The sequence below is a fragment of the Fukomys damarensis genome, unplaced genomic scaffold (assembly GCF_012274545.1).
Source record: "Fukomys damarensis isolate Sample0158 unplaced genomic scaffold, DMR_v1.0_HiC HiC_scaffold_19, whole genome shotgun sequence".
NCBI classification, from domain to species: domain Eukaryota; kingdom Metazoa; phylum Chordata; class Mammalia; order Rodentia; family Bathyergidae; genus Fukomys; species Fukomys damarensis.
In genome coordinates, this window is record NW_022900931.1 from 10,799,455 (window position 1) to 10,818,141 (window position 18,687).

Here is an 18,687-nt window from a genome sequence, read left to right on the forward strand (position 1 = left end):
ACACACACACACACACATACACATACATAAGTACATACATATATATGTCTTCAGAAGAGTTTGGTTACACAATGAGTTCTCAATATGAGACTTTTCTGAGTCCTTCACTACCTTAGATTGCTCAGTAAAAAGACCTGGACTTTAGACCATGTTATAGACTATTACAGTGTAGGTTATACTTGATGTAATGTGCATAAAATCCCTCAAGGACAAAAAATATAGAGAAGATAGAGTGAAGGAGACATAGCTCCCCAAAATTCTAAAATGTCCAAAGGAGGTTGAGGACTAGAACCCAGCAAAATACACTGAAAAGGAAAGAGAAAAGAGCTGTGGTCATAGTATCCCTAAGGGTAGAGAGATGCAATGTGAGGTGCTACAGAAAAGGTCAAGTAAATAAATAGTGAAAATGTACCCGCTGGATTTGGAAAAGAAGAAATTGCTTATAAACCTAGCAAGAAGCCACGTAGAGTAGTGCATGGTTATAGCTCCAGCTACTTGAGCTGAATTAGGAGGACTGCCTGAGCCTAGGAATTCAAGGCCAGGCTGAGCAACGTATCGAGACCCTTGTCAAACACTTACCTAGTATGTACTTACCTACCTAGCTAGCTAGCAGGGGCAGTTTCAACAGCGGGGCAGTAGGCAGAATGCGTCAGCTGTGGGAGGCTTGGGTGGGGAAGAAGCAGAGACAATATAGCTCGTCTAACTGAACCTGTACCATTTCAGGCATTGCTAAAGTGTATGTAATATTATGTTTAGATGAAATTATTCTTCAAGAAAGAACAGCCGTAGCCATTAGATGCTTAGATGCTTTCTGAAGATCCAAAAAATAAAAGAAGAGAAAGGGCCTAACCTATATCTGTGAGGGAAGAGCCATAACGCCCTATGAAGGTGCCTCTGTTTGCTTTGTTTCTTCTTTAAAGTGGTAAAGAGCAATGACGAGGTACACCACTCTGCTCTGTAAGCAGTGGGACATATCTTTTCACTTGGTGTTTTTAAGAGAAAGGTGAAACAAGCCCTGCTGCTTTTTTCCTCGTTTAGCTGCAGTTGCTGGTACTACTTACTTCAAGTAAATATGGTAATTCCCTTAGACTTAACAACTTGAAACTTAGGAATTGCCCTCAGAATTAGAGCATTAGGATGTAAATATGTACAAAGAGATGGTAAAGTAATTAAGAGTTCTTAATTAATTGATTTTTCAGATTTTATATCCCCTAGGAAAGAGCATTTTTGAAAACAATTTATGTAAATTGTTCTGGGTTTTAAATCAATTTAAATTTAAATCAATTTCAAAACACTGCTGATTTTTCTGTATTATTTATTCTAATGCCATTCTATTTATGTATTCTGCAGTGCTGGGAACCAGACCTAGGGTCTCGTGTCTGGGTAAGCCTGTGCTCTATTGCTGAGCTACGCCTTCTGCCCTCAGGTATTACTTTTTTACAGTAAAGGAAAACATACTAAAGTGACCAGGGAGGTGGAGGTAGGAACAGTGAGATGGTAGAGATGTCCGTCTGTTTGTGAGGGGCCCTCACTCACTTGGAGGCAGTAGGGGTGGAAAGGCAGAGAGAAATCGGATCCGATCAAGGACTGTATTGGCATTGTCGGCTGTGGCTGGGCATGCTGGCTAAGTCACGGTTGCAGAGGGGGAGTTCGGAGAAGCTGAAGTGTCAGTGAATGAACCTTCTCGCCGCTCCCCTTAGGTGACTGCCTGACATCAAGGTGAGCTGGAGTAATGAGTGACTGCACAGCATCGATACAACAGTGCCTGGGAAACACCTGTTGGTTTTAAGTCTTCTCCAGGACTTCGGTGTTCATGAGGGAACGTGGAGGGGAGTCAGATGCTGGGGTTATCTTTGGACCAGCATTGCTGGGATGCAGATCTGAGGACTTGGGTTCTAGTCCTTTCTCTGACATTCAAAGTCTCTGGACTAAATTGTCATTAGCAAAGTGATCACATACGCAAATGTACGTGTGTGTGTGTTTGTGTGTGTGTGTGTGTGTGTGTGTACATGTATCCACAATCCCTCTACCACCAGCACTCCTTTAATATATGTGCTGCTGAAGCGAGCACAGCAGCACTCCTTTAAATGCCACAGCCTACTCTGCAGAGTTAGTTTGTTTCATGTCTGCTTCTTTTCACTGGTCTAAATGCATTAAGGCCAGTGATCCCGTCTTCTTGTTTATGTTTTACTGTATGTAGGTCAAACTAGGAATTTAGCAAAGGGTTGTTGAATAAAGGCATGATTTTTCTTCTCTCTCCCTGACAAAGAGGAGGCCAGTAGCACTCACCTTATGAGGTGGGGTGCTATAAGGAGTTCTCAGAGACTGCCTCACCGAGGACCTTGTGGATAGAGCTTTCCCACCGCGCAGCCTGATTTGGCCCTGAGTTTAAGTTTTTATTCTGTTCACCCTAAACTGAATGGAAAATCTTTAGACTGTTTAGAATAGAACAGGATTTAATCTGGACACTGGAGGGTTCCTCATTTTAAGTAGCCTCGTTAGGGCTGGGGATGTAGCTCAGTGGCCCTGCCTGGCTGGCAAGCGTACAGTCCTGAGTTAAAGCCTCAGTTAATTCCTGACAAGTAGGTAACTACAATTGTGCTTCTGTTTCTGTGAAAGTTAAACCTGTTCTCAGTGAAGCCTGAGCCATCTATGACATCCTCATGCTTTTGCAGACTGGTTTCTTTCTTGTACTGTAACAGTTCAGCAGAATGATCGGGGACTCCCTTCTTGGCTAAATCCAGTAATTTCATCTTAATTCTCAGCCTTTTGAGACTCATAATTAGAAATCTCATGCTTATCCCCACCATAATTCTCTTTGTCCTCTTAAGCTTCTGTGCCATCTTTTTGGGATTTTTGTTTTGGTTTGTGGGCTTAGGGTGGAACCTAGGAACTCTGTACCACTGAGCTACATCCCCAGCCCTGTTGTGTTGCGTTGTATTATAGTAAGACACAATGTTCCTGACTTGCTTAGGCAGCCTTCAAATTTGTGATCTCCTGCCTTAGCCTCCTGAGTAGCTGGGATTACAGGCTCATCTGCAGTCTTCCATTTTTCTATTCTTTTGGCATTAAAAAAAATCTTTTGTTGGGCTGGGGATTTAGCTCAGTGGTACTGCCACCTGCTTTGGGAGTGCAAGGTCCCCAAAAAGCAAAAACAAAAATAAAACGACTGGAGATTTAGTTCAGTGGTACTGCACCTGCCTTACAAGCACAAAGTCCTGAGTCTGATCCCTAGTATTTAAAAAAAAAAATCTTTTATTGAGATGAAGTCTTGTTTATAGCCCTCACTGGCCTCAAACTTGCTGTTTAGCCCAGGCTGGCTTTGAACTTGCGATCATCCTGTTGTAGTCCTCCCAAGTGCTGGGAATATAGGCATGTGCCACCATGTCTGGTTCTTTCTGCTTTTTAAGATTCACTAGGCAATCATTAAATTGTTAAAAGCTTTCTAAAAGATAATTCACATATCATAAAATTTACTCTTTTTGGTTTTTTGAGACAGGGTCTTACTACGTAGTTGAGACTGCCCTGGAACTCAACATGTAGCCCGGGCTGGTCTTGAATTCACAGTGATCCTCCTGCCTCAGCCTCCTGAGTGCTGGGATTACAGGCATGTGCCACCACGCCCAGCCATAAAATTTACTCTTGTAATATATACAATGCTGTGATTTTTAGTACATTCACAGCATTGTGCAACAGTCATCAGTAATTCTACAATATTTTCGTTACCCCCAGAAGAGACAGTTATAAACAATGAAAAACTCATACAACGGAATACCATTCAGCAATAAAAAAAATGAGTACCACATAGAAAAACACGGAGGAGCCTTCAATGCACAGTGCCAAATGAAAGAAGTAAAGAAGGGCCAAGAGAAAAGGCCACATAGTATATGAGTCCACCTATATGACATTCTGGAAAAGGAAAAATTATAGAAACAGTAAAGAGATCAGTGGTTGCCATGACTCCAGGGGAGGGAGGAATACACAGAGCACAGGAACTTTGTATTTTTTGAGACAGGGTCTCCATGTAGTTCAGGTTGGCCTTGAACTCACGATGTAGCCCAGGCTGGACTCAGATTTGTGGCTCCTCCTGCTTCAGCCTCCCAAGTGCGGGGATTACTGGCTTGAGCCACCACACCTGGCAAAGAGTACAGGAATTCAAGGGAAGTGAAAGTATTCTGTATAATGCTGCAGTGGTGAACACATGGCAGTGTGTATTTGGCAAAACTTATAGAATGAACACCAGGAGTAAATCCTCCTATCAACTGTGGACTTCAGTGATTAACAGTAAGTCAGTTTAGTTCATCAGTTCTAACAAATTACTGTGTAATTTGGGGGAAACTGGCTGGGGAGAGGTGGCATCATACGGGAGCTGTAGTTTCTGCTAAACTTTTCTGTAAACCCAAAACGCCTCTAAAAAAAATAAAGTTATTGAAGGAAAAAACCTAAAACCTAGTAGGCACTTTTTGTTTAGTTTTTTGAGATGAATATGCAGTTTTGGTCCCTTTTCTCTGTTCATATGGTGTATTATCACTGATTTCCAGATGTTAAATCAACTTTCATTCATAAAATTCCCTCTTCTGAAGTACAACACTGTCAATAAAATGCTAAATTCAGTGTTTTACTGAGGATTTTTGCATGTATATTCATAAAGCATATTGGCCTATAGTTTTCTTTGTGTGGTTCTCTTTATTGGACAGATACTAGCCTCATAGAGCCAGTTGGGAAATGATCTCTTTGATTTCTTGGAAGAATTTACAAAGCATTAATGTTAATTCTTTAAATGTTTGTTGAATTCATCAGTGAAGTCATCTGAACCTGGACTTTATGTCTATTTGTCTATTTGATATATGTATATTCAGATTTTCTATTTCTTCTTGAAGTCCCCTCAACCCAGTACTCGGGATCGAATTGAACCAAGGACTTTTGCACTGAACTACACGCCCAGACTTTTAAAAAATTTTTGAGACAAAGTCTTGTTAACTCACTGAGTTGCCTGGGATAGGCTTGAACTTGTGACTCTCCTGTCTCAGCCTGTTGGAGTACTGGTATTTTTCTACTTTGGAAAAGAATTTGCCCATTTCATCTAGGGTATCTAATTTCTTGGCATGTAATTTTTCATCACATTTCCTTATAACCCTTTTCTATTTCTGTATGGTTGGTAATAATATCCTCTGGGTTCTGATGTTAGAGTTTTTTAGTTTTATCAAGGCCAAGTTTGTTCCTTTTTTTTTTTTTTTTCTTTTGAGACAGGGTCTTGCTATGCAGTTCAGGCTGGCCTTGAACTCATGGCCATCTTCCTGCATCAGGCTTCTGAGTGTTGGGGTTATAGGCACGTGCCACCATGTTTAGCTCCTGATTATTTTGAAGAACTTTGGTTTCACTTATTTTCTCTGTTGCTTTTCCATTCTCTAGTTGATCTCTGCTCTAATATTTATTATTACCTTCATTCTATTTGCTCTGGGTATTCACTCTTCTTTTTCTAGATTCTGAAGTTTAGGTTGTTCATTTAAAAACTCTTTTCCTTTTTTTTTTTTTTTTTTCCTCCTGCCTTCACACTAGCCTTTTATTTTTATTTAGAGACAGGCTCTGACCAAGTTACTAAGTTGCCAAGACTGGGCTCAAAATTGCAATCCTCCTGCCTCAGCCTTCTAAAGTGCTGGGATTATAAGTAGGTACCACAGTGCCCAACTTTTTTTTTTAATATCGGTATGCACAGCTCAATCTCAGCAGTGCTTTTGTTGTATCCTAAGTTTTGGTACATTGTCTTTTGCTTTTATACATCTTGAAATTTCTAATTTTCCTTGTGATCACAATAACAGTACAATCTGTTTATTTAAAAGAAGTTTTCTGATTGGTCTTATAATTACAATCTTCTCTGATCCAATTATTATTAACAAATGAAGTTTCTTATCTGTTATTTTTACTTAAATGAAGAATTATGTAACACTCTTCCAAGGGTTTACTTTCTAAAAGTCATGACATTTAGTTTTAGCTTGTCTTAGAAAATGTCATAAGGGCTGGGGATTTAGCTCAGTGGTTCCACCGCCTGCCTTGTAAGTGCAAGGTCCCGAGTTTGATCCCTGGTGCAAAAAAAAAAAAAGGTCATAAACAGGTATTTAACAGACTGCTTATAATCAATAGCTTCTAACACTTTTAAAGCTCTTTAATGTACTTCCTTTATGAAAGCAGTTCTCTGGAAGGTAAGAAAAAGTCAGTTGCTGCTAAGTTTCCTTCCTAGGTCCTCTGAGAGTTTCCCACTGTCCTCAGCTCACAGATGTATTCTGGGGTGGAAAAAGAGGTGAAATGGATAGTGGGGAATGAGGTACAGTTTCAAAGCCAACTATTTAAATTTTCATGTGGCTCTCTGTCAATAGAAATAAATAAAATTAGAACAAAAATTTCAATATTTGACTTTCCTAGTTTTATTTAGAGTTTATATTGGTACATAAAAGTCAATACCGTCACTTAGCCATATTAAAATGCTCCCTCACAAAATAAATATGAGGAGAGAGCAGGGAAATAATACAGTTACATATGAGTTTGTGAAAATTTTGTGAATCAGGAAGAATGTTTTTTGGCCCAGGCATTTAAGGAATTTGTGGGGCTGATTTCAGTTTCGGCTTCTGGTTCTTCCTTTCCCTGTCCGTTCCTCATTCCTCACGTCTCATGAAGTACATACAGTTCAGGTGTTCAGGCATCTAGGATACTAACTTACATTTGTATAATACTTTTTTCTTTATTGAGTGTGCTTTTAGACTTTGTACACTCAAGATTTATAATGACCCTCTGATACACATACTCTCTTGAAAGCTGGTAAATTTATCAGACTTTAACTGACACCAAAGCAAAAATGCAACCTATTACCAAAGAAAAGTTGAGCTAGAGAAGTGTGGTTATGTTTTTGAATATAATTTTATAGGAGTTGACATGTAGGAACTCTGGATTCATTTACTTTGCCTAATTTTAAAAAAGGAATAAAGTAGTTCCAATTCAAATATTTTGCTACCATAAAAACTAAACAAAGGGTTATAACTTCTGTTTGATTTTTATGACTCTGCTAGATTTCTTTTAAAAATCAAAGAAGTCTGTGAAGTACAGTGTGTTCTTTTGCTGACTTCTCAAAGGCAGCCACTCCTGAATTAATTAAAAACAGCAATGCATGAGGCATTGGATTAGTGTTGTGTGATTGATGACTCATTTACTGCATAGAGAATAGCTGTCATTAGCCTATCCATTTATTTCATTACAGATATGAATTTATATTATAATGTATTGATTTTTTTTCTTTTTTTGTGTGTAGTGTTAGGTATTAAACACAGGATCTCGTGCATTCTAGGCCAAGTTCTCTACTGCTAGCCACATTCCCAGCACCATGTGATACAGTGCTTTGCAAAAACTGTAGCAATAATAAATAATAGTAATGCAGGGTAACTTCAAAATACTCTGATGCCATTGACGAGATATAAGCATAATTTAAAATTTTTCAGTTAGATTTGGGTAAACAAGGCTACCCCCTGCAATTGCTATCAACTATTTGAATCTGAAAAGTTTCCTGAAAAATATATTGTTACGTTGGAATAAAAACATGATGGTGCATAATGGAAAAACTGTTTAAAATTGAAACTTATTTGGCAGTAGTACTGGAGCAGCTAACATTCTTTGTTTGTTTGTTTTTGGGGGGTTTTATTGGTACCAGGGATCAAACAAGGCAGGCAGTAGAGCCACTGAGCTAAATCCCCAGCCCCTTTCGTAGCTAGCTTTTAAGATTGGTGGAAAGGACACTCCTGTCCTGTCTCATCTTGGAGCCCCTACCACATGCAGAGGTGGTTGCCATCCTCATAGGGATGGGTTTGGAGAATGGCTGGTTCATATTGAACTCATGTATCCTGTGTGGGCTCAGGGTTCAGACCCTGGCAGGGGAGGGAAAGGATGAAGGGAGGAGGGGAAAGTTTGACTTTTTTAACCTAACCATTATACTGAGCAATGATTTTATATTTAAGGGAGTACTTGCCATTGTTGGTGTATAGTAATACTTTTTTTTGTTTTTTTGTTTTTTTTTTGGTACCGGGGATCAAACTCAGGACCTTGCGCTTGTGAGGCAGGTGGCAGAACCACTGAGCTAAATCCTCGGCTCTATACTAATAATTGTTAAACAAACGAGTACAAATGAAATTGACTGTTGAGTTTTGTTACCTGAGAAGACCTTTATGTTTATTTCAGTGACTTGCCAGCATTTGGGTTTTGCATTTTTCTCCTTTTTTTAAAATTCTTTTTTTACTACAAACCAGTGCACCACAGTTTATCCAAACAGCTCTCTTATTTGGATGTTTTCAGCCTTTGGCTATCACAAGCTATACAACAATGGATAAGCACACATGTCATCTTGACAGTGTATCTGTGGAATAAATCCTTAGAGATAAAATTTCATTAAAGGAGATGACATGGGCTTTCGTCATTTTGAAAGCTGTGGCCAAAACACTGCCCAGAGATGACTGATTATAACAACTTGTGGTTTTTAGTACATAATGTGTACATTCATCTTGGGGAATTGTATCTTCTTTATAATTGTCTTTAAATCTTAACAGTATTCCTGTTGGTACACTGAAGATATAAAATTTGTATTCTCTGAAGGTTTTAGTTTTGTTTTGTTTTTGGCACCAGATCTCTCTATGTAGTTCAGGCCAGCTTTGAATTCACTGTGTAGCCCAGGCTGGTCTTGAACTCATGATCCTCTAGCCTCAGCCTCTCAAGAACCAGGATTACTTAAGTTTCATTAGTTCAGTCTCCTGCCTTTAATTCTTGTTTGATTTTTTTTTTCCAGTGCTAGAGATTAAATCTTGGGCCTCATGTGTGCTAGGCAAGTGCTCTACCATTGAGCTACACCCTTGCCACCTGACTTTTGTTGTTGTTTTGCAGGGCCTCACAAATACTAAGCATGTTCTAACTGTAAATATTTAAATATCATAAGAAATTTAACTAGTCACAATGGTATATACCTGTAATCCTAGCTATGAGGGAGGCTGAGGCAGGAAGATTACCTGAGCTCAGGAGTTCAAGGCCAGGCTAGGCAACATAGTGAAACCCCTATCAGTTAATCAAGAAGCTATCTATTTATTTTATTTTTCAGTGCTAGAGAATCACACATCGGGCCTCAATGCATGTTAAGCTAATTCTATTAAAATTAGACCAAATTAGACCTCTGAAGCCTGCCAAAAGCTGTTTATAATCATACGTATTAGAGAATTCTTTGTTGACTTGGTTAACTTTTTTCTATTTTTTTTTTCCATTTAGTGCCAGAAATTTAAGCAGAGACTTAAAGTAGAACCAGTAGACTCTCACAGTAATACGTAGACGTACAGCCATGATCTTGGCCTTAGATGTCTATTGGAATGTCATACACAAAATGAGTCACATTGCAAGTGATCGTTTTCTTACTGTGGCCGCTGGCTGTCACTTCTAGCACAGTAGAACCATGTTGAGGGAATGCAAAAGTGAGCACCACTTCTTACCACGTTCTCCCTCCTATGGCCACTTTCCCTCTGCTCCTGTGTGGGTGTGGCAGAGACAACCAGCCAACTGGCCCAAGGCAGTCCAACAGGAAGGGGCAATCATTCCTCCCACTACCGGCAAGCTTAGCTCCACGGCAGTACCTGTGGCTTTAGCGCAGATCCCTGCAAAGGAATCCAGCTCTGGCAGTGACAACTGGGTAAAAGGACTACCTGCTGAGTGAAGGAAGTTGGGTGAATAAATGGGTGGGCTGCAGGGGTCACTTGCCAAGGGGTCAGGTGCAATAAGGAAACAACTCATTCGGTCAGCTGCTTTTGACAACTCTCAAACCTGCCTGCTGCATGAGGGGAAACCATCTCCTGTAGGAGTGAAGTCACTAGGGCAGGAGGCCATATTCTCACTACTGAGTTTCTCCAGGGGCCAGGGCTTCTGGGCACAAAACTCCTGGACCCATATTCCCTCACTTACCCCCACCCCTACTCTCTTTTACTCTCATTCCTTGTGTTTCTTCTTATGCTTCTTTTTCTTTGCTGCCTTGCTGTCTTTTGATGTGTGCCTTGCCCTTTTGCTCATGTCACTCTCAGAGTCTGAGGTATTAGAGTCAGATGATTTCCTGTCTCTGTGTTTCTTTTTCTTCTTTTCCTTCTTTTTCTGGACAAATTTCTTGTGGGATTAGCCTTCTCAAATTCTGCTGACTTTGCCTCTTCTTTCTCTTCTTCTCATCGAGTACCAGAGAATATTTGGTCCCACCTGGTTGCATGAAACAGTCTTTTGCAAAGTGGCCTTTACAGCCACACTTCTTGCAGATAGTGTTAAGGACGGCCTCAGGGGTGATCTTCTGCCCAGTGTAATCCTGGAAGGATTGCAGCCTCTTCTCTTCTTGTTCAATAATAACATTGTTGGGATCGAGGTCTTTCCAGGTCTTCTGGTTGACAACTTTCACGGAGAGTGATACTTTTCTCCTATCATAATACATCTCTCAGCCAACAAGCTTCACCCATGCTTTGTCTCTGACATCTACTATCTCAGGGGGCTTATCCACCCAACAAGATGCCATGTGAGTTGGATGGACCAGACCTTGCTTTCAACAGCCTGGGATTTTTGACAAAGGCTCCATTGTCTGTCACCATAGCAACCTCTCCTTGAAAAGTAGTGTAGAGATCAGGCAAGTTTTCCATGGTCTCAGGCCTTCCCGAATTCATCCTGATGTTCTATGGCTCCTCCATTTCTCTTCTGTTAAAGCTAATCTGGTGTCTAGGCGTTGGCTCTGACTCTCTTCTATGTATTGATTCATTACATTGAGACTGTAATGAACTTACAACTTTGAATATTATTCTTAAACTTTGTTTATTGTAATTAGTCTCTCAAGGCAATAAAAGATTCTTCATCACCAACTATTTAGTGGTGATCTTTTGATTTTTATTACCCATCTCTGTATGGTTTCTAAAGTTTACTGTTAAAACTATTCAAAATTTATTATTAAATATATGACAGAAATTTTATTATGTCTTCCCTCATATTGGTAGTATTGAAAGAATCAGGAAAAGAAAGTGAAGCAGACATCCAGAAAGCATTTGATGGGATTATGCTTTCTTAGTTCCAGAGGCTTTGCTTGTTTATAATTTGTAGATTTCCTCTTTGCTGACATGCAGTAATAGTCACTTTACTATCTCGCAATCTAAGAGAAAAAAAATGATTCCTTTTGTCTCCTACTGAAGGTGGGTGGAGGCAAAGTAAAGAAGCCTGGAAAACGTGGCCGGAAGCCAGCCAAAATTGACTTGAAAGCAAAACTTGAGAGGAGCCGGCAAAGTGCAAGAGAATGCCGAGCCAGAAAAAAGCTGAGATATCAGTATTTGGAAGAGTTGGTATCCAGTCGGGAAAGAGCCATATGTGCCCTGAGAGAGGAACTGGAAATGGTAAATTCTTTCAGCAAATGCAGGCAAAATCAACCTCCATTAAGCAAAGAAATGTACACTAAAACATAAAGATACCAGTTTTCAGCTATCCAGTTGGCAAACAATGGAAAGAATATTAATCTGTTAGCCAGGGTATTGGAAAATAGACATTTTCATATGGAGCAGAATGAACGTGACTGTTTTCACTGAGAGAAGTCTTAAGATAAAAGAAATGAAAAATAACCCAGATGGCGCAACAGTGGGAGGTGACTAAACAGTCACACTCTGTTCACATAATTGCACTTCTTTTCGTCAGTAAGAGCACAGCGAGCATACACACAGTATGTACTTACAGAAAGATGTTCACTATATATTGCTAAGCGAATAAACAGCAGAACAGTACTGTAACAGCACAGTATGATGCCATTTGCTTTAAATGAACTTATTTATTTTCCATGTTGTATTTACTTGTTCATTTAATTAATTTGTTAATTTGGGTAGTGGCTCTAGAAACAGAAAAACGAGTAGATAAAACCGAATTGAAACCCCATTATTATGGCCTCAGAAAGGAGGTGAGAGATAGGAGAATATAAAGAGATGGCATTGCCATGATCATTACAAATGATTTCAAAACCAGTTACCTCACATTTTTAGAAAGTAAGAAAATAAGGAGAGAGGACATGAAGAAGGATGTGGATAGTATATACACTAGATATCTAGATGTATGCTATACAGCTAATTTTTTTGTTCCTGGTACCAGGAATCAAACTCAGAACCTTGTGCTTACTAGACAAGCATAGCACCTCTTAGCAACATTCCTGGCCCTGAAGCAGATTTTTTATAGCCTATGATATAAATGATTTCATACCTTCTGCAGTATAAGGCACTGGGCAGACTCTGGTGTACTTTATCTTGTATTTTTTTCCAAGTCCATAGTACAGTATCTCTATCATATACCTAACAGTAGTATATATATATATATATCTCCTACCAGGTAAATGCTTAATGAATGTTTGTGAAAGAGAAAATGGAAATTACTAAAATTTCTTTATTTTGGAAGTAGAAATAATACAGTGACAGTTATAAAAATGAGATAAATCCTAATTAATGGGGCCTCTTTAACCTGAGCAGAACTCTACATCATGGAAAGATTCAGCAGCAGTTTTCTCCAGCCTTCTGAAAGCAGATCTCATGCGAGCCCTAGGTGATAAATAGGTCACACCACGGAGTGTGCAATTCTCAGAAGCTCACTGGACTCTAGTCACGTCTAGAATTTCTACCAGTGTTTCCTTAACATTTTTACTTACATATATTTTGTATATTTCAGTACAAGCAGTGGTGCATGGCAATGGACCAAGGAAAAATCCCTTCTGAAATTAAGGCCCTCCTTACTGGAGAAGAGCAGAACAAATCTCAGCAGAACTCAACCAGGCACGGCAAGCCCGGGAAGCCAGATGCTAACAGCAACTCCTGTGAGTACAGTCTGTGGGAGGCTATGCTTTAGAGATGTATCCAGGTAGGGCCTCTACCGACCATTTTCTTGGTGTGTCTTTAAATACAATTAGTTGTTGATGTTTGTGATACACTTATTAGCAAGTGAAATGGTATTAGATTTCAAATACTGAAATGCATTGTACATGAGTTCTGTAAAGAGCAACCGATAAATTTATGGAAATTTTAAAAGCAGGTAGTGGGAATGGCACTAATTGATCTACTTATTGTTAATAATAGTGCCTTTTATTTGAATTTTTATAGCTTATAAAGTACTTTCACTTACATTTATCTTTTCTTTTTTTTTTGGTACCAGGGATTGAACTCGGGTCCTTGCGCTTGCACGGCAGGCCACCGAACCGCTGACCTAAATCCCCGGCCCCTCATTTATCTTAAATATTGACTCCAATAGTTGTTTTAAAGAACTGTACTTTTTGGGCCGGGAGTGTAGCTCAGTGATAAAACATAATTTGTACGTATGAGGCCCTGGCTTCAATCCTCTGCATCAAAAGAAGAAAAGGTATAATTCTGATTTTTATTGTTGAGAAGTAGCAGAGGGGCTGGGTAAGATGCCCAGAGTCACACAGCTGCAGTGGTAGAGCTGGTCCTTACCAGTCCAGGCTCTCTCTAGTACAGCAGTCCATCGCTGTAAGTTGGTTATTTTGTGGTGTGTGAGTGTGTGTGTGTGTGTGTGTATGTTGTGTGATACAAGGGATCAATCCCAAGACTTAGCAAATGCTGTTGCACTAAGCCACATCCCCAGCCCAGGATTTTTTTTAATTGAGATGAAATTCGTATAATTTAAAATGAACCATTTAAAAAACATTTAAAAGTAAAAATTCAGAAGCATTTAGTATATTCACAACGTTGTACAACTAAACTCTTACCTCTGTCTAGTTATATTTAATCACCCCAAAAGAGAACCCTAAACCTATTAAGCAGATATTTCCTTTACCCACCTCTTTCCTAACCCCTGGCAACCATGAATCTGCTTTCTGTCTCTGGATTTACCTATTCTAGTTATTTCATATAAATGCAGTCGTGTTATGTGACTTTTCGTGTGTGGCTTTTATCTAGCACAGTGGTTTCAAGGCTCAGTCACATTACAGCATGTATCATTATATCCTTTCTCTTTATGGTCAAATATTCTTAGGTGCAGTTACCACAGCTGTTGATTCATTCGTCCATTGAAGGACATTTGTTTCTACCTTTTGACTGTTGTGAACACCACTACTCTGAACATGTGTGTTTTCAATTCTTTTGTGCATATATCTAGGAGTCAAATTGCTAAGCATATGGAAATTCTCTGTGGAACTTTTTGAAGAATTGCCAAACTGTTTTCCACTGTGACTGAAACATTTCGCTTTCCTACCAGCAGTGTATGACTGTTCCAATTTCTCCACATCTCATTGGCACTTGTTCTATTCTTTTTTTTTTTTTTTTTTCTAAGAGAGTCTCACTGTGTGGTCCATGCTGATCTGAGCTCTGGGCTCAAATGATTCTTCTACCTGATTCTCTTGGGCAGCTGAGACTCAGTGTGTTAACTGGGTTGTTTTCTGTTGTGTTGATTTTTAAGAATTCTTGACTTACTCTGGATATTAGACTTATTAGACACATGATTTGCAGAAGTTCCTTCCATTCTTTAAGGTGTCTTTCCATTTTCTTGTTAGAGTCCTTTAATACACAGAATATTTTAATTCTGATGAGGTCATTTATCTTTTTTTCCTTTGTTGCTTATGCTTTTGCTGTTATATCTAAGTCTCTACTGCCAAGTCCAAAGTTGTGAAGAGTTACCTCTACTTTTTTGTCTAAGAATTCTATGGCTTTATTTTTTGTTTAGATTGTTAATCCTCTTGGGGTATATCTTCTGTATAGTGTGAGGTCAGGATCCATGTGTTATACATGTGGATATCCAGTTGTCCCAGCACCATTTGTTGAAGAAACTAAAGATTTTAGAATGAAGATATCAGGTCTTTTCTTTAAGACTGTGATTACTCTGGAGCACTTGAAATAATTTGAAGGAAATGTCTGCTCTGGGAGTCCGTGTGTGTGTGTGTGTGTGTGTGTGTGTGCGTGCGCGCGCGCGTGTGTGTGTGTGTGTGTGTGTATGATGGGGATCAAACCCATCCACATGCTAGGCAAACACTACCACTGAGCTACATTCCCAGCCCCTTAATTCTTGTCTTTTAGAAATTTTATGTAACTGAAGTAATTAGCTTTTTTGATAACTTATTAGATGGGGTAACATTGGACCTTAATCTAAAAACAACCTTCCTATAGATACGAAACCACTCCCCTATTACATGCACTTAAAAACAGATTAACCAAATTTTGTTGACTTTCGAAACATTCTTACAGTGGTGAATATATTTTTTCAGGGTGAAGATCATATAGAATGATGGAACAGTGACTGAAGCCAATATTCTAATTTCCATGGAGGACGAATAGGCACTCTTATGCTTGGCACAATGTACCACCTACTTCAGTTTCTACCAAAATGAGTGATTATAGGTCACAAAAGATCTTGCTTTAACTTTCAGCACTTAGAAACTTTACATTCTGTATTACTATCCATGACATATAACATGTGGTGAGGCTTGAAAACACAGTAGTAGAGGAAAATGGGTAAAGATTGTATTTTTGCACCTTAATTCCACATCACTTTATTGGTTAATTTATATTCTTAACATGTAATTCCTATAATTGTATGTGTATATATGTTTAGGTGTCTCCTTACATGTTTTTGATTGCCCTACAAAAAGAAACCAAATAGGCTGATTACTGATTGTAAATTCTCAGCCTTTATGGACCTAATATTATTTCTTTGTACTTACTTGAGTAATGTTTATTTTCTGCATGAACCATGATTTCTCCTGTGAGCCATTCCAGCATAAGCTGTGAATCTGTATTAACAAATATGTACATTTCTATTTTTATAGTCCATAGTGAAATGCCTGTTTTAAATAATGTACATGTTACCAAAATTCATCAAGAAAACCCTCAAGACAGCCTCTGCTTAAAACTTTTGTTGCTGTCTTATTATTAAACTATATTTATAAAGTTTGCTAGGGCCAAATCCATACATGGAGAATAATTCGTCACATTTTGTTTTTAAGCAAGAAGTTACCTTTCAGGCATTTCGACAGCATACATAACATTGACAGCCTAGAATATGTGAGTACGTACATGTGTTTCTATTGTATATTTATAGATGTTTGTGGGGAGGACAGGAGTGAATGTTCACATGCATTGTCTTGTGTATTCTACTACATTGGAGAACTTTTCTGAAGAAAATAGGATGAAACTAGCTGCTGAGATTGAGTTTCTGCTTTGAGATCTAGAGCAAAACAAGAGGCAAAGCAATGGGCGAGTCTAGTGGCTTTAGCCATTAGCTGAATACTTGATGTCTTCCCTGACTCGGGTTTCCTTATGAATGTGTCCCCAGCCTGAAAGAAGCACACTGTGGCTGAGCATCTGGTTCAGCCCATGGCTCTCTGTGGAGCTCAGCACTGGCGCTGGAGTTGTACTCGCACTGCAGCCAGTAGGCTTCAGGGAGGTGCAGAAGGGCAAAGTTCTTTGCAGTTCTCATCGCAGTGGCATTTGCTGTCTACCTGACCACCAAGCAGACTGGTTGAGGAACGAAGCTCATCATATGATACACACACAGAGATAGAATGAGGAATATTTTTAATTCCCCAGTGAGACACTTTATCACCTTCTCTTCCCTTTCCCATAGTTAAAGCAGGAGTTGTGTTCCCTGTTGCTGCTAAATTATCATTGTTCTTCAGTCTAGTGCAGCAAATATTTGGCTTCCAAACAAGGTGTGTATTGTCGTAACCCAGCAGTGTAAGAGGAGATACTGCAGTACAGCTTGTCTATGAGGTGGAACACTAGACGGACCACATAGTTTAAGACCAGAAGGGACTTTTCCCCCTTCTCTCAGGCCATGCCTTTGAATTAGGTGCCTCCTGTAGCCTGAGTTCTGAAGACCTCTTGTACTTCGGTTGCAAACTCATCTTCAGGCTGGTTGAGTGTGACTACTGATATGCCACTAGCCCACCTTGTTGAATTTCTCTGAGTTTTGGAAGATTGGAAGTTTAAGGGTATTTAATTAATGTCTTCTTAGGACCATAATGTAGGTAAAGGACTGTTGCTATTCAGGCATTCAGAATTTAAATGTTTTAAATGTAGCTGTCCAGATTGTAATTGGGCATGTTTTTGCCCCCTAGTCTACTCAATTGTGTAATTTTATTTTACAAAACCACCCAAGACTGACTTTTGCTTTGATCCAGTACCTTTTGAGTTCCCCAGAAGTGTTCTTTTCAAAGCAAACATTCCAAAATGCATGTGGCTCTTCAATGGAATGTCTCCATTGTGCTTGAAGGATGTCTTCTCTGGTTATAATTCTAAATTACAGGTCGTTCGAGCTTCTTCCCCTCGCCCCTAGTATCCTTACAAGGGCAGTGACTTTGTCCTCTGGTAGAGGATGTGTAATTTTGGGTGAAAATAAGTTACAATTTATTTGAGTTTACTCCTGAACCTGTCTGGTATTTTGGAGTAGATCAGACCAAGAGAATGTTTGCTGGTCTTTATAAGGAATGTTTTGATTGCTTTGAATACTGTACTGACTGAACGCTTTGGCCACTCTGAGGCGTGTTAGTATCACTAAGACGACTGGCGCTTCCTTCCCCACCCAGTGAAGACACAGCACACTGCAGTCCCTTGCTTACCTGTGATGATAGCAAGGCTGAGAGAGGATGGGGTGGTGAGGGAACTTGGGCTCTCAGGAGAAGGAGCTGCCCTCTGAGTCATGTTTTCTTCTCCTTTTTTTCCCCAAAGAAAGAAAGGTAAAGGGGAAAAATATGTTTGTGTATTCAGATCATATTCTGTTACTGTTTTAGCATCCACTTCTCATGTTTTAGAGAAACTGAATGTAATAAATCTTACCAGGTCAAATTTTAGGATATAGTTGGAAGTTCTTAAATTGTTTTCTATTTTATCTAAAATCTTTCTGCTGTGTCTAAATCAGAACTATCTTACTGCAGCAAATTCATATCACTTTTGCCAGCTGACAGGACTTAGCACCATCATTTAGCATTTTATTTTAACATCACTTAATTATGATAAATCTGATTTGGTTAATTACAAAAAGTACAGGTTTAAACTGGATTTATCTTTAGTAAAAGACAAAACTTAAAAAATGTAAATGCTGTATTTCACAAGAAATCAGTTGCATATTATTATATATTTGCTTTTTTAAAGGAGGATTATTAAACCACATGGTATTTGGGGGCATTGAAAGAATTTTTCTTTCTCTGAAGAGCATTGTACAATTATATTTTTATGAAAAATAAAATGTTCACCAGAGGCATCTCAAATTGTCTGTTTTGCAATACTGAAATATATATGTGTAAGCCTACTCTAGTGAAAAAGTAGGTAGGATATAGACAGAAAAATTGGTTCTGGGTCCATTTTCTGAGTCATCTTAAATTATCCTAATCCTCAGCCTGTTTCTTCATCTGTAAAAAAGGGGGGAAATATCTTTCATAGAGTAATTGGTAAGCTACATAGGAGTTAGGAGAAACTGCTTGTTAAATGGTACCAAACTACATTAAATTTAAATATTCACATTATGCTTCACTATAGTGAGGGTTTAAGCCATTAGAGATAAATATATTTATTTAATGAATGGGGGTCTGTAGTATTGCAGGTATCATATTTCCCAAGGTTTTTAAGCTGTATTGTATCTGTCCTTGGGATTGTATAGTTGGAGGCTCTTTTTAGCAGTAATGGC

General features: G+C 38.9%; 2 protein-coding genes and 1 pseudogene across 2 annotated transcripts in view; 1 reads left to right on the forward strand and 2 right to left on the reverse strand.

Annotated features, from left to right (window-relative positions):
* Crebl2 (cAMP responsive element binding protein like 2) overlaps positions 1 to 18,236 on the forward strand; it is a 21,910-nt gene extending 3,674 nt beyond the window's left edge. Inside the window, exons 2-4 of the mRNA XM_010638391.3 lie at positions 11,226 to 11,423; positions 12,730 to 12,874; positions 15,272 to 18,236. Of these exons, the coding sequence (XP_010636693.1) occupies positions 11,226 to 11,423; positions 12,730 to 12,874; positions 15,272 to 15,276 (348 nt within the window). The 3' untranslated portion in view covers positions 15,277 to 18,236. The remainder of the gene's footprint in view (positions 1 to 11,225; positions 11,424 to 12,729; positions 12,875 to 15,271) is intronic.
* The window catches only part of Dusp16 (dual specificity phosphatase 16), a 173,567-nt gene that overhangs the window by 117,734 nt on the left and 37,146 nt on the right, over positions 1 to 18,687 (reverse strand). The gene's annotated exons all lie outside the window — the stretch shown is intronic.
* LOC104872222 lies at positions 10,000 to 10,843 on the reverse strand (annotated as a pseudogene).